Source organism: Diprion similis, chromosome 1 (assembly GCF_021155765.1).
Source record: "Diprion similis isolate iyDipSimi1 chromosome 1, iyDipSimi1.1, whole genome shotgun sequence".
Classification (NCBI taxonomy): domain Eukaryota; kingdom Metazoa; phylum Arthropoda; class Insecta; order Hymenoptera; family Diprionidae; genus Diprion; species Diprion similis.
Genome location: NC_060105.1, coordinates 7,903,540 through 7,917,754, shown reverse-complemented (window position 1 = coordinate 7,917,754; position 14,215 = coordinate 7,903,540). Strand labels below are relative to the sequence as shown.

At 33.1% G+C, this 14,215-nt stretch overlaps 1 protein-coding gene across 2 annotated transcripts in view; it reads left to right on the top strand.

Annotated features, from left to right (window-relative positions):
* LOC124406332 overlaps positions 1-14,215 on the top strand; it is a 52,486-nt gene that overhangs the window by 6,574 nt on the left and 31,697 nt on the right. For both annotated transcript variants that reach the window (XM_046881722.1, XM_046881731.1), the window contains one exon: positions 2,040-2,168. In XM_046881722.1, the coding sequence (XP_046737678.1) occupies positions 2,070-2,168 (99 nt within the window). In that variant the 5' untranslated portion in view covers positions 2,040-2,069. The remainder of the gene's footprint in view (positions 1-2,039; positions 2,169-14,215) is intronic.

Genomic DNA, 14,215 nt, shown 5'->3' with positions numbered 1-14,215 from the left:
TATGTTTTTAACCATTATTTTGCTGAGTCAATTTTTATCACAACATTGTATTCCATGGTTTTTGACTTCACTGATTGCACACCTAAGATTATAGGGAATAGTTAGTCTTATTGTACTCGTTCTTCGCAAAATGTATGAAATCCTGATTGAATGTTGATCACCGGATTGAGGAGTCGATCCTCATTTATTTATTGCACAAGCATCGAAGTCGATTCGTGTAGAAAATCAAACTAAACTTGAGTAGAATAAATTCACAAATTTTTAGCGCATTGAGTGAAATATGTAATTCACAGAAATAAATTTTATTTCAGGGGTTTTCTTCTTCAAGTTATTATTTCGAAAGTGAATTTTGAGAAAAGATAAAAACCATGATTATGCTATTCAGATTTTGAAGCTTATTTTTATTATTTCACTAATTTTTATCTTTCTTCACATTTTTAACGTACCAACGATACTTGTGTTATGCAATTCACTACTCCAATTTCACATGTTCTATAATATAGTTTCAAGCGCGTCATTCAAGAAATTCTGTTTCATTATCGAAATATTCGCAAAAAACAAAGCACTTCCTTATCGTGCGTCTATATTTTATTCCTTGAATAACAACAGATCAATCATGCTCTTCTATAAACAATTTCGAAACTGTTCCGGGGAGCCAAAGGCTGCGATGGTTAACGATTGATGTATAAAAAAAAAAAAACCCGTCACTTCAATATCGAAAGTTTACATATTATACGGTCCATGGTAAGGAAGTGAGCAACAAAAGTACACGCCGGGCACAGAGCGTATAACAGCAACCTTACATGACCACCAAGCATTGTCAAACCTTGACCAGTATGTTTGAAAAGCCATTTCTATGCCGTTTATTTCTTCGTACTTCATACCCATGAAGACTTATAACTTTATATTATTTATATATAGTTATAGACTACGGATAGGATATATAAGACAGCCGGCAATGCAGATCTTTCAGCAAGGTGTGCAGGTGTACACGTGAGATACGGTACTACATAAATGGATGCGGTGTAACTCTAGAATGTGGAACGTGCTGGAGATAGGTTATAATAGACTAGAATGTAAAAGGTACGCCACTCTAGCCGGGTATATAATATACATATACTTATACACGATAAATAGGCTATACGAACACCGGCTGTTGCTGCTTTAGGTGGTCTTGCGAGCTGTGAATTGCGATGATGTTTCTCAGACTCGATGCAGGTTGAATAGGTACGTTGATCTCCGTTCGTTCGTTTCTTCTTCTTCTTATTCTTATTCTTATTCTTATTATTCACTGAAGACTTTGCCGCGGGATTGCTGAGAAAATTCATTGAGGAAACAATGGATGTGAAAATTAAGTAAAACTTGATTTGCTTGATGACAAGCCTACCTACGTATCACCCTCACCATCGTCGATATTTCTCATTTTAAAATACGGCGTTGAGTGTAAGAAAAATTTATCTCTTTTACACCGAGTTTTAGACGGTTGACTTAAATATTTCTCACGAATTTTTGGTTCGGAAACGAAAATTTTTAGACTAAGATGGAAGGCGGTAAGCGATTGATGGAATTATTCGAAATCTTTTTTTTAAGCTTCGGATCAGTTCCGACCCTTAGTTGCAATTCGGTAGACCGTATGGAGTTTAGACAGATGAAATTAACGAGATTTGAGACGTAGGTAATGCAAGGAATATATATCAGTTGGCAATGAAAACCTTTAAATAGATCATTGATCTATTCATCACTCCGCTTTCTTGACTTTTGCACAGGTGTACAATAATTGGTCTGACAATAACAACAAACATCTGTAATTATCTATAAACACTGTTATTCGTATACTAATATCACACCAAGTAACTATCAATTAACATGACAAATCTCTATATTAAATCAATCATCTTTTTAACTTTGTACTTTTGGTTTCTTTATCCTTCTCTCTAATACGTAATTTCACACCAGCAACTGTAACAGGTAATACTAATACCCAGACCCTAATTTACCAATAATATTAACGCCACTAATTTTGTCACGTATTTTGTCAGGATACGTTCGAGCGAAGTTAGCAGATCTATATGGGGCAATGCGTGTCTCGTAAGGCTGGAACCGTCATCGCAGCTTCCAGCAACGGTTCACCCTCGTATCGCATCATGGACAAGCCCAATAAGAATAAGGTATGTATAATGTATATATAGTCATGCATTTCATATCGATCGATCGAGCTTTTTATTCCACTTAATGCAACTGGATCATCTGCACTTACCTTAAATTTATAAGTAGATGTAAGACTACACTCGCAGAGCGGTTCTTTGTAAACAATTATATTTACAACAACTATGAATGACCTGTATTATGGTATATCCTCGTATTTATGTTACTTATCATTTATAAATATCGGTCGATAATTTTGAGTTACAACCTATGACCCACCGGCATTGGATACTTTATTGTTGATAATTATATTTGATTGTTGGGGGTGAATTACAATTTTTGCAGTAGGTGTTATGCGGTTACTACAAATATTGTAATAGTATCGTATCTCGACATTCGATATCTCAGCTGCGGCGAATGCGGAGTGCGAAATATTCGCGACCACAGATACAAAGTGTATATACCACATGTAATATCTTGTATGTATAATACATTATTATACGTAATATAGACGGTTTAGTACCGTCTAACGCTAGTTCTAACGTTATACAGGATAAAACGACGTGTACGTTCGCTATTTACTCTCGATTTTCTCCGCAATCGTCGTCGCTGTGCTCTGACTCCACTCAATGTGAAAGCAATTGCATCATGTGCATTATTTACATTTTGGTCTCCGATTTAGAAAAAAAAACAAATTTGTTTTATTATTGTTATTATTAATTCATTTTCTATATTCTTCTGCCGTTTTTACAATTCAATTCTATTCGCCTGATTCATTCAACACGATCCTGATCATCCTCGATCTCGAATCATCTAAAACATCTATAATTCTATATATATATATATGTATATTGTATACCGAGCTCACAATCAGTCAGCTTTTCGTCTGTGTGGAAATAATTCCGGCCTCGATTTCTTTCTCACGCGATTAAGAATTAGAAAATGCGAAGATTTTTAACACACGAGTTTATGAATATCACGTGTATATTTCACACTTTCTACAGGGTCGTCCGTCAAATCGTGAACGGAAATATACAGACTGTACGAATTTTTTGGCAAACAATTGTATATATATATATGTATTTCCGTTTTGACACTTTTTTGATCAGACTGTACCACCGACACGTATCCTTAATGCTTGCAACTAAACTTGTTGAGATAAACTTCGAGGACTTGACACGTTTCTTAACATACAAGTACACACGTGATATACTACCGAGCCTATAATCTTGCGAGACGCTGTACTTGTAACGATTATATACGCGTTTTTACTAGGAACAAAATGTAAAAATGTAAAATAAAACCGAAAATTTGGAGGTTAATTGAAATCGTGTTAAAATTCCTGTGACAGGATATATATAATTGGTCGTATGAAATTTGAATTTGCCACTTCGTCAGTCTCCAGATTCCAGAATCTAACTGAGTATTCAGATGCTTGGTTTAGGCTTATTTTCTTTGCGAATTATCGCTAATATTTAATAATATAGTGGGGACATGATTTCTAGTTTTTACCCGATTTCTACGTCATTTTGACTCTGATAAGTTTGAAAGAAAAAAAAAATTCGAGATCTTTCAGACGTCTGTGTATACGTATTAGGAATTCTTTACAAATTTTTCGACTTCAAACTTGACCATTGTAAACAAAAATTCCGATACTGATTGGTAGTATAAAAAATTTGCCACGATTCAACGAACGGAATCTGGTATTTCACAGTTATTGTTATATATATATATATATAGATATATATATATATAGAGCTGTGTAAATGATATCGCGGTTTTCGTCGGCACAGTACCGATATTGGTCGACGGTATTGTGTGTGGACCCATTATTATTACTCTGTCTTATTTCTTACCTTTCCGTTTTTCTTTCCTTTTTTTTTTATCTTTAATTTTCTCCTACAATCGTTTCTTGCTGCCTGCGACCCGTGAGAAACAACTGGCAACCGTAATTAATCGCGTTAACAAGAGTACAATAAACGGTTCGTTCGTTAAATATCACGATCGAAGCATTCTTATTGTAAACTAAACGCTACACGATGTTTTTGTCATTTTTCCGAACTCAGTTTTTATCATTTCACTATTGATGGATATATTGTCATTTTATTTCTTTATATCGTGGAGAGTTATTGTGCAAATTTATTATTCTAATGTGTAATATTCTATTGAACAAAGCAATCTATCAAGAATAAATCTTTCGCATTGGATTTTTGAAATATTTTTTCACATTTTTCGGAACGATTTTACAATTTGCAATTTTTCTTATCAATCTTATCAAAATGGAGAGGCAAAAAAAAGTGGAAAAATTTTTCAAAAATCCAATGTTACGTATAAAAATATTTCAGCAATCATCCATACATAGTAAAATGACTTATACGCTACTAATTTTTTTAGGAACGTTTTTTTCTTTCGGAAAATGCTTGAAAAAATTTTGGTATCTGATACAGGATTTTTCAGAAGTTTTTCAAATTCTTAATTTTTATCTGTCGATAAAATCGTTTCTATAAATTGTATCAAATTCAAATTAAATCGAGAAGTGAGAACAATCATAGAAAAAATCGAGGGTAAAACCCAGGTCCAATTGGCGTGGAATATCCCATACATATATATGAAAAATAAAAATTAAAAAAAAAACATATTTCCTTGAGGCGATTTATAATATAACCATGCTCTCTCCAAACTTTCTCAGAACGACCGATTCATTGCCTCATTCTTTCACCCGCTATATACATATGTACATACATACATACATATATATATATATATATGCATGCATATAGTACACCTTATTCAACGGAGCATGTATATTGGTATACATAGAATATACATGTATCGTATATTAACTTTTCTACGATAGATGCTGCAAGTATATGTATGTATGTATAGGAATACGAGTCTATTGTCTTACGCAAAGAGATACGCATCGCTCTTCTATTTAATTAATATCAATTATTCTTATGCGTATAATAATATTACATATATGTATAGTATGTATACATCTTGTAGGTGCTTTCCCATAGCAGCTTCTCTTTATGCTCTTTCTGATTTTGCCATACATACATGTACATATGTTATAATGTATATAAACTCATGCACGTTTGCCTGCTTTGTGTCAGAACGGTTTTAGAAAACTGTTGTTAGGGGAAAAGTAGTAGCAGAATGAATTGTATTGTATTATTTTATTCACTTCCTGACGCAGGTGTATACGTATATGTATAGCATAATAGCATAGCAGTAGCAGGCTGCGTTCAATCTATTATTTCGGTCATAAACCGCATGATATATTATCGTGGAATCTTCCTTATATTGTACATTTGTGTATACAGGGTGAGCCAAAAAAAAATATATATATATATATAAAACAGGGTATAAAAATAAAACTGATTTGAAAAGTGAATAAAATTCGAAGATTTATTTCTACAAAGTAGAAAAACTAATCTTTCATTTCGCGTTTGAATATGTGGAAAATCTGGAAAATCTTTATTCGTTATTGAGATACACGCTCTTAAAATACAGATTTTAAAAAATTCGATGGGATACTGAAAAACAGTAATATTTTAGTTTTGACAAAATTTGTCTAGACTAGAGATTTAATTGGAATTTAATTGGAGAGTGTTTCTTTTATTTATTTTTTTCTTATTATTCTTCTTTTTTATTACACCTGAACTAATTTCGATTTATACTGAAACCATTCAATGACAATTCTACATCAATTTTTTTCCGTATTCTCAACAAGCGTGAATTTCATGATTACAGATTGTAACCAAGAATTCATATTCAAATGCGCAGCCATACATATATGGACATCTTTCTTTAGTTATTTCATTCATGAATGAAATTGCCGCACATGATATATATATATATTAAAACCTGAGTGTAGAATTATGAATTGAACACACGTGTTTGTCTGTACCTACATATAATGAGTGCATGCAGTCCCATATATATATATATATACGGGTTTACGTAATTCGAGAAATACGCGGTATAGTTCCACTATTTGACCACGTGCAATTCGCGTACTTACCGCGGTGTAAGAATCGATAAGACGATCCGTAATTCTCGATATACTTACTTGTTGTAAATCCTTGCGGTATAGCCTTCGAGTCAATGTTTCGTAAACGTGACCAAACAAGGCGATGCGATCTTCGAAAGAATCACCAACCAGTTTTTAATACAATTTTAAATAAAAATATGAATGATCGAAGTATTGACTGATTTTTAACTTTGATTTCCTTGAGTTTGATTTTTTTTTACATCAATTTCCAATCCCACCCCTTTTTTTTTACAAGAAAAAAAATTTAATACACAAAATTGAACAGTGATTTTCAATACTTCGCAGCTTTTTAATATCACATCGATATTATGAAACGCGAAACGAGATAAATGAGAGTAGGATTAAAAATAAGAATAAAAATTAGAAGATCCGTTGATCGTGAATTGTTTCTAATAGCGCAGGAGGAAACGATGTCAGAATCTAATTCGCCTTTACCGCATTGATCTTGGCGTAAAGGTAAAATCGTTACTCCACCGTTATCCTGTACGATCACCGGAATTCTTTCAAGACGTGGCTCTCTACACAGATTCTATAGCTCGTCTCTCTTATCCTGTGCATGAATAATGCACTTGTGTTTACTCACCTGACATGCAGTGTCTGTCTATATAGATAATATATATATAGATACTGCACCCATTCACTGCCATTTATATTCACAGCAGGAATTACAACTTGAAATTGTACAGCGAGTTGGAATAATTTCGATCGCGTGTGATAATTATTTTTATCCTGCGATTTGTTTTACTTAATCGTTTACGATAATCTCAAATTATTCCGTTTAATAATAAATCTTTCATTCGTTTCTTCCCAGATTGTTAATCATACGATTAAGATAATGTGCGAAATAAAAAGCTGTTTTATCTTCCTTCTTTTTACAGTGAAAAAGTGTCATGAAATCGATTCGAATGCATCTTTGGTTCAAACAATTCTTGACTCTGATTTTCACATACGATTCTCTACGATTTTCTCAACCATTTGAGTTGTTCAAAATAATAATTACAATATAATCGAGACTTGATAACTTCGAAACTTCTCGCCTCACGCAAATCTTCGTTTAAATTCTTTTTTACAGAACGTTTAATTTCATACAAAAACCTATACAGCTTATTATTGAAAAGTGATTCGTTTACGATTATTAAAATTTCAAAGTTCAGAAAAAAAATTTCCCGTATCAGTTAAATGGAAATAGAAAATTGAGAATCGCCACTTGATTAAAAAAAATAGTCCATTTTTTAAAAACTAGTTTATATATTTATATGCATGTGCGTGGCTGCAACATCTCTCGACGGTCCCTGTAACGCGTTTCTCGCATGTCTTCCACAACCTGGCCAAGTCTTTACATACGTGTACATAACGTATCTACCTACCTAGGTGTGCTATGTACCAGGTACCTGTCTACAAGAGCTGTAGCTACCTTTGTAAGGTTCAACGGCCCTACGTGAAGTATAAAGTACACGCGTACCATTCATATAACTGGTCGGTGTAGTAATAATAACAATAATAATAATAACAACAATAATAATAATAACAACAACAAACTTCAAGAAGAGATACAAAACAGCTAAGGAACGTTATTTAAAACATATTCATTTGCTCAATGATAAATACAGGAAGAAACGATACTTCGAATAAGTCGATTAAACAAATGATTATCAGATTGAAATTCGCGTATACATGTTTTATTTAATTTATTATTTGCTTCCTTTCGTTCGTTATTTTATTTTATTTTTTTTTTTTTTTCTCGCAACTTGTTCGAGTTTCCTTTCGTTTGAATAACCGTTGTTTAATAGTTTTATCTCGCGGTATGTAATATATATACGAAGTTTTGTCGTCGATTTGTACGCGTGTTTATACACAAATTGGTGTATAATATTGTTACCCCGTTACGTAACCAAGTTAATTGTTATTACAACAGAAACTTAACACCGTAATAAATGTAACTTTTTTTCTACGCAACTTTCTACTTTATGTGTTATTTAATATTAACATCGTATACAATAAGTTTACCGCGTGATATTTAAAAATAAATCAAACACAGATATTATACTTGGGCGGTTAATTTGAAACACGTCGTACTTTTTACATTTTATTTAATAACTTAAACTATTATAGATTAGTCTAGTAGTTTTATGGTCTTTGGTCGAATATACGATACAAAATAAAATGATCTCGTTTTCTTCGTTGCGCAATCCTCACTGTAAAATCTATCTACAATAAAGTACAACGAATTTATTATTACTAGCAGCTGCGTACTAAGCTTATTTTATTATATTGCAGAATAAGTTATTCAACCGTACCTATAAATATTCAATTTAATACAGGTTAGAACGTTGAATCTCTTATACTTTACTTTTAACGAAAAGTTAAATTTTCCCATGTTAACTTCATGGGATATAAAAATTAAAACAGCGATCTGATAGTCTTGAGCCACGAGGAGGTGAACTCGTTTCTTGATATGATCTTTTAACTATCAGTCACTAAAATTCTACCGTCTAAAAGCGAGATAAAAAAAAAACAGTTTCTTAGTTTTTTCATTCGAATCACCCTGATACGTATATTCATATAATATGAAATTATGAAGGGAAAAAAAATTTTATACAAACTTCGGTATTTTTCTTCACCAAGTCGATTTAAAGAAGCAGTTTGGTTCAAACTGCTGTAGATCGAACAACTATAATTAAGATGCTAGCTGTGGGGGATTTTTTTTTATTGGTTTCTATCACATGAATGGATCTATACACACATACGACACCCCCATTGTTAATATTGATCCGGCGTCGCGACGCACTGACTCATCCCCCCTCCCCCTTTTTTTTTTCTTCTATCTTATGTATTATACGTGCATATAAGATAATATACCCTGTGCCACGTGACCTTTGGCTTTTTACCCCCGATTCTATGGTGAAATGCACCCCTATAATGGATAAGCCAATCGAAGGTGGACTTGAAAATATTTTATAAATTTATCGTCTGCGTTCTTCATCTTCTTTGTTACTCTTCTTCGTTTATTTGCCTTTTTTTCTATTCACCTCGGCAGCAATTATAATGGTACACCCGTTCTGTACTTTTTATTTTATTTTACCCACCTCGTTTGTCGCTGCTTTTTATTTCCCCGACAAACTTCAGTCGTCTAATTATATGGTTAATTAAACCACTCGGAAGTGATGCTTAGGTGTAACGTGTCAGGTGGGTTTGCTACCTATAAGACACCTTTTCACTTGCTCCAGGAATGTCGTGTTCTAATAAGAAAAGTAGGATAATACGGTTCAACGATAGTACGGATCTGAAATTGAAACAGCCTTGGATCCTTAATTGTTTATTTCCCTTATTCAACGATTTATACGTTCATTTTTTATAACAGATATTTATTTTATTCGAAAACGAATTTAAACAAGCTTCACTCACGTCGTCATGTACTTTATGCATGCTATAACATACATAATTCTTATCGTGGAAATTTTCAAACCATCATTTTCCTGCTTTACTCTTGATTTTTTTCTTATCTCCTACCCAACATCCAAACTTCTGAGTCTGAATGTATTATTATTATTATTGTATAAAAATAACACAAACAGTTTTTCACCTTCTTCTTTCTCTTTGAACAGATTGTCTTGAATTTTGAAAAAATATTCACCTTTTCAATTAAACTTATTGTTTAAAATCAGAAAAAAAGATACTTTACACGTATAAATGGCAAAGTGCCTGATCAAATTTTATGTACGATCTATGAATATGATGCAAAGTATGAACTTTTCTATCACTTTTTGCAAAAAATGTATAATATTGGTATATCATTTCTGCGTGAAAGTTGTTGTGCGAGTTTCGTTGACTGGTGTAGGATTTCCACTGGAATGCCATATACGTATTTATACATGCTATTCTGTAGGCAGTTAGACACGCAGAGTAGCAACGCACTCTTTCAGCAGCCGGTTGAACTATCGAACGTTCTCAATTTTCAACTCTCTGCTCTACCTCTCGTAGGTAAATGAAATATCGTCAGTGGATAGAGTTTTTCTTTTTATCAAAAAAATTTTTATTTTGTAATGAAATTTGTTTAAAATCAGAAATTACTCAGACAAATATATACCTATATATTTTCACTAGGCAATGTACACGGAGAAGTTGAATTCATTCCGTAATCTCATTTTGAAAACAGCTGATTACGGATATGCATCGCTGAAAAACTATTATGATTCGTAAAAAAAAAAAAAAAAAAGAAATCAAAATTACAATATATATGATTATAGAAATGACTACACTTGCTTTATTGCGTCGCCACGTGAACGATCTTTCTTTGAAGATTGCAAAGATTATTTTTTCATTGCTTGTTATTTTTATCGTCCGACAATTGCGACAAAAAGTATATATATAACTCATACCGATTGTGATATCGAGATGTATTCAAAGGAAATTGTCAAATTGTTGTTATTTTATCTATTTAATTAAAGTTCAAATTCTTTTTCTTTTCTTTTCCTTTTTTTCTTTTTTACTCTTTAATCTTGCCGCGTGATAAATAATATTTCAGCCAAGACAACCATCACAGGAATATTTTCTAAAATTTCTCTAGAATTTTTCATGACACGTGCTCTCCGAACCTTTTGCACGAAGGTGAGAAACCCTACGCGTGTTAAATAATGTTATAAGTATAAAGTACATAATCACCTCAGAATATTATATAAGCGGTGAATTATCCGCGATATCGATCTACATTATCGAATATTACAACCGTCCGAAGACTGGTCGTAAAATAAAAAATAAACGAAGTCTATTGCGGAATAGAATAAATTTGTAACGTATATATATATATATAATAGAAGTTATCAATTATATTTTTAACGTGATTAGTAATTTTTAATTCCTACATTACGTTTATTTATTTGTCAAATTCATTTCACGAGATTGAATTCAGTATTGTTATATATAACGTAAAAAAACATTGAGAGACAAAAAGTAATTGTTTTGCAATTGCTTGAAAAGAATTTTGCACGAGTTTTAGTTTAGTATAAAAAAAATGCTCACTATTTTTGCTATAACGTTATCATTTTTTCCCCTCAAGCCAGAACAATTTTTCTTCAACAATAATTCATTGTTACGTAGCTTACAACATTGTTTCAACGTAAAATTGACAAATTTAATCTCCCATTGTTGTCGTTAAAAATTCACAATCTAGACGAGAACGAGACGTTCAGGAATTTTTACGACACCTTTGCACGCAGGCACGCTGAACGTATGACGTAAAATTGCAGATACGAAAACTGCACTGCAATGCGAGAATTCCACGATCTAGCCGCGCACGGCAGTGCACCAGAAATCCACCGCGAAGCGCAGAATAGACTTTGACAGTTGACTGCCCTCGGAGACCCTCGACTAAATCTTCTCCAGGGGGATTCGCGAAGGGGAAACTCTGGATGAGCAGCCAATTAAACTGCGAGTACGCGTCATCGGTTTGGCATCGCTTTGCGCTGCTGCAGCCACTTGAATGGCATGAATTTTATGCACCTATTATCTGAAAATTTGCACCAAACACAGCGATGCGGTTCAGCATCCCTCCCCCCCCCTCCCCCCTATCTTCAAAACTATATTTCGTTTTTCTACCTGCAATTTTTTCTCTTTTTTTTCCTCTCTCTCTTTTTCTTTATTGCGTTTACTGCTGCATCAAGGCTTATTTTATATTCTGGAATTTTTGCGGCTGTCTCATTGCGCGAATTTTTACCTAATAAATCTCTGTCAATTGTGTGTAACAGAATGGGTGGATTCACACTACGTAGTGCATTTAATTTGCTTGTTGTATTTTTGAATTGAATTCCCGAGAAGGAGTTATTTAAAAATAGTATGTAAGCGTAAGCATTATCTATTATGTTTTTTTAACATGCATTGGAAAGAAGTTATCGTTGATGTTTTTGTTCGACGGTTTTTACTACTGCTGATTTATTATACTAAAAAGTTTGCAACTCACGTGACCGCTTAATTTCAGCGGTATTATTACACTCGAGATTTATTTATCCTCTTTACGCAAATCCTAGAGACTTATATTCCGCAACGAATGTCGAAAGTCAATCGTTATAATATTATCATCTACTTGTATATATATATATATAGTCTTTGTCTAGTCATAACAAACAATTCTGTCTATTGGATTAGTCCAACTTTGCCTTATGTTGTATGTATCGTATTGGCACTGAGAAAAATTCTGCGTCTCAATCAAAATGTGTTGGTGTTTTTTGTTAAAAATACGGTTGTTATATTCTTTTTTACATTGCGATGCATAGCCTTTGATAATAGTCAAAATATAAGGCTTTAAACTCAGTCGGTAAATAATGACTATAGCATACCCTTAAAAATTGTTCGCAGTATAATAATTTTCTCTCCTTGATTTTTTCTTCCGTGAAAATATTTAACCAGACCATGCAGTTTAAGACGATGTCTGCAATTAAAAGCTCGCGATAAGTCGATTAGCTCGCGTTTCCATCGTAATTATAAAATTATCGACTACAGGTACATACATATATATTTGCAACAATTTAACGGTGTGCCAAATCATCTGGAATATCGTCTGGAATTAATTTCGCGTTTAATTCTTCCTTGTAATTATTCGGAGGTAATTTATATACCTGAACCTATAATACTGCAACTATATTTATAGTTGTAACAAATGCCAGAACGAGAAGAACGTTATTACAGACTATACGGACAGACAGAGGGAACGAGGGAAGAAGAAAAAAGCGTTTCGTAATTACGATTTTTTCCTTCATTCTCTGTTGTTTTTTTTTTCCCTTTAATTATTGTTCTCTTCTTTCTTTTCTCTTATTCTTAGCTATAAAGCGTATACAATTAATTACCTGGTTAATTGGTCCTAAACACGCCATCCAAAATGTCTGCAGATAATTAAAGAGAGAATTATGCGAAATTCTTGCAGCTCTCTAAACCTTGTTTAATATATGTATACCTATAACAAAGCGTTTTGCGATAATTTTTAGACACTTGAGACTGCAGCTGCTGCAGTTTCGTCATCGCGACGTTTGTCAAGATCAGTTGATCATATTTTATCATACCTTAGATAATATTTAAGCATCTCGAAATTTTATCGAACGGCAATAATGATGATAATATATGAAAAAACTGCTAGCAACAATCACGATGACTGACGTAATTTTCTCCCAAAACTTTCATCGCGTTTCGAATTTTCTATTCATTGTCTACTAAAATTAATTGTAAGTACAAAGTTGAGAAAAAAATGTATCAATATAATACTGCGGCAAAAAAGAAATTAATAAATAAATAAGTTGTACAAAATTTTATTTTTTTGCTGAAATCTGCGACTTCAAACTACGCAGTTTTCACATCACGTGGGGGTGCAACAAGCTCTCCTTGCCATCCATTCAAGGTCGAACGGGGATCAATACCTCGAAGCCTACGGTATGAACTGTATCGACGAGTGGGCTGCTCCCTCTTTCAGATCCCGTATCTACACATAGTTAAACGTATTCCCACACAGAAACGAAATTTTATAGGTATAAATTAATATATGACTGCTTGAGAATTCTCTGATGATAACTTACCGACTGCACTCCGCGTCTCCCTTATATTTGGTAAAATCGTTGATTTAGTTAGGCAGAAAAATCGTTTTCTTACATCTGATATGCATTGTGCAATCGTTTTCGTTATGCAAGCGAAGCTCTATCCACCGTTACACTAGCGCAATGCGGGTTGCAGTTTAAGGGGATTTCGAGCACCGACTGAGCTATCGAATCGTATTTCGAAAACTTTTTTCACTCCTGCTAGTGACATGGAATCATTTTAAAGTTTGGGTATTGATCTACAGAAAATTAGAAATATTTTCTAACATTTCACAACATTCCATGTGGATTGGAAAAAACATCCATGAATCAATTTTTCGAATTGGTACTTGAAGCAGTTGCTTAAATCAACGACTTAAAGCTATACCTTTGTCATGCCACCTTTATAATTTTATCCAAATATAGATATTTGAGAATCTCATGTCAAGAACTCGTG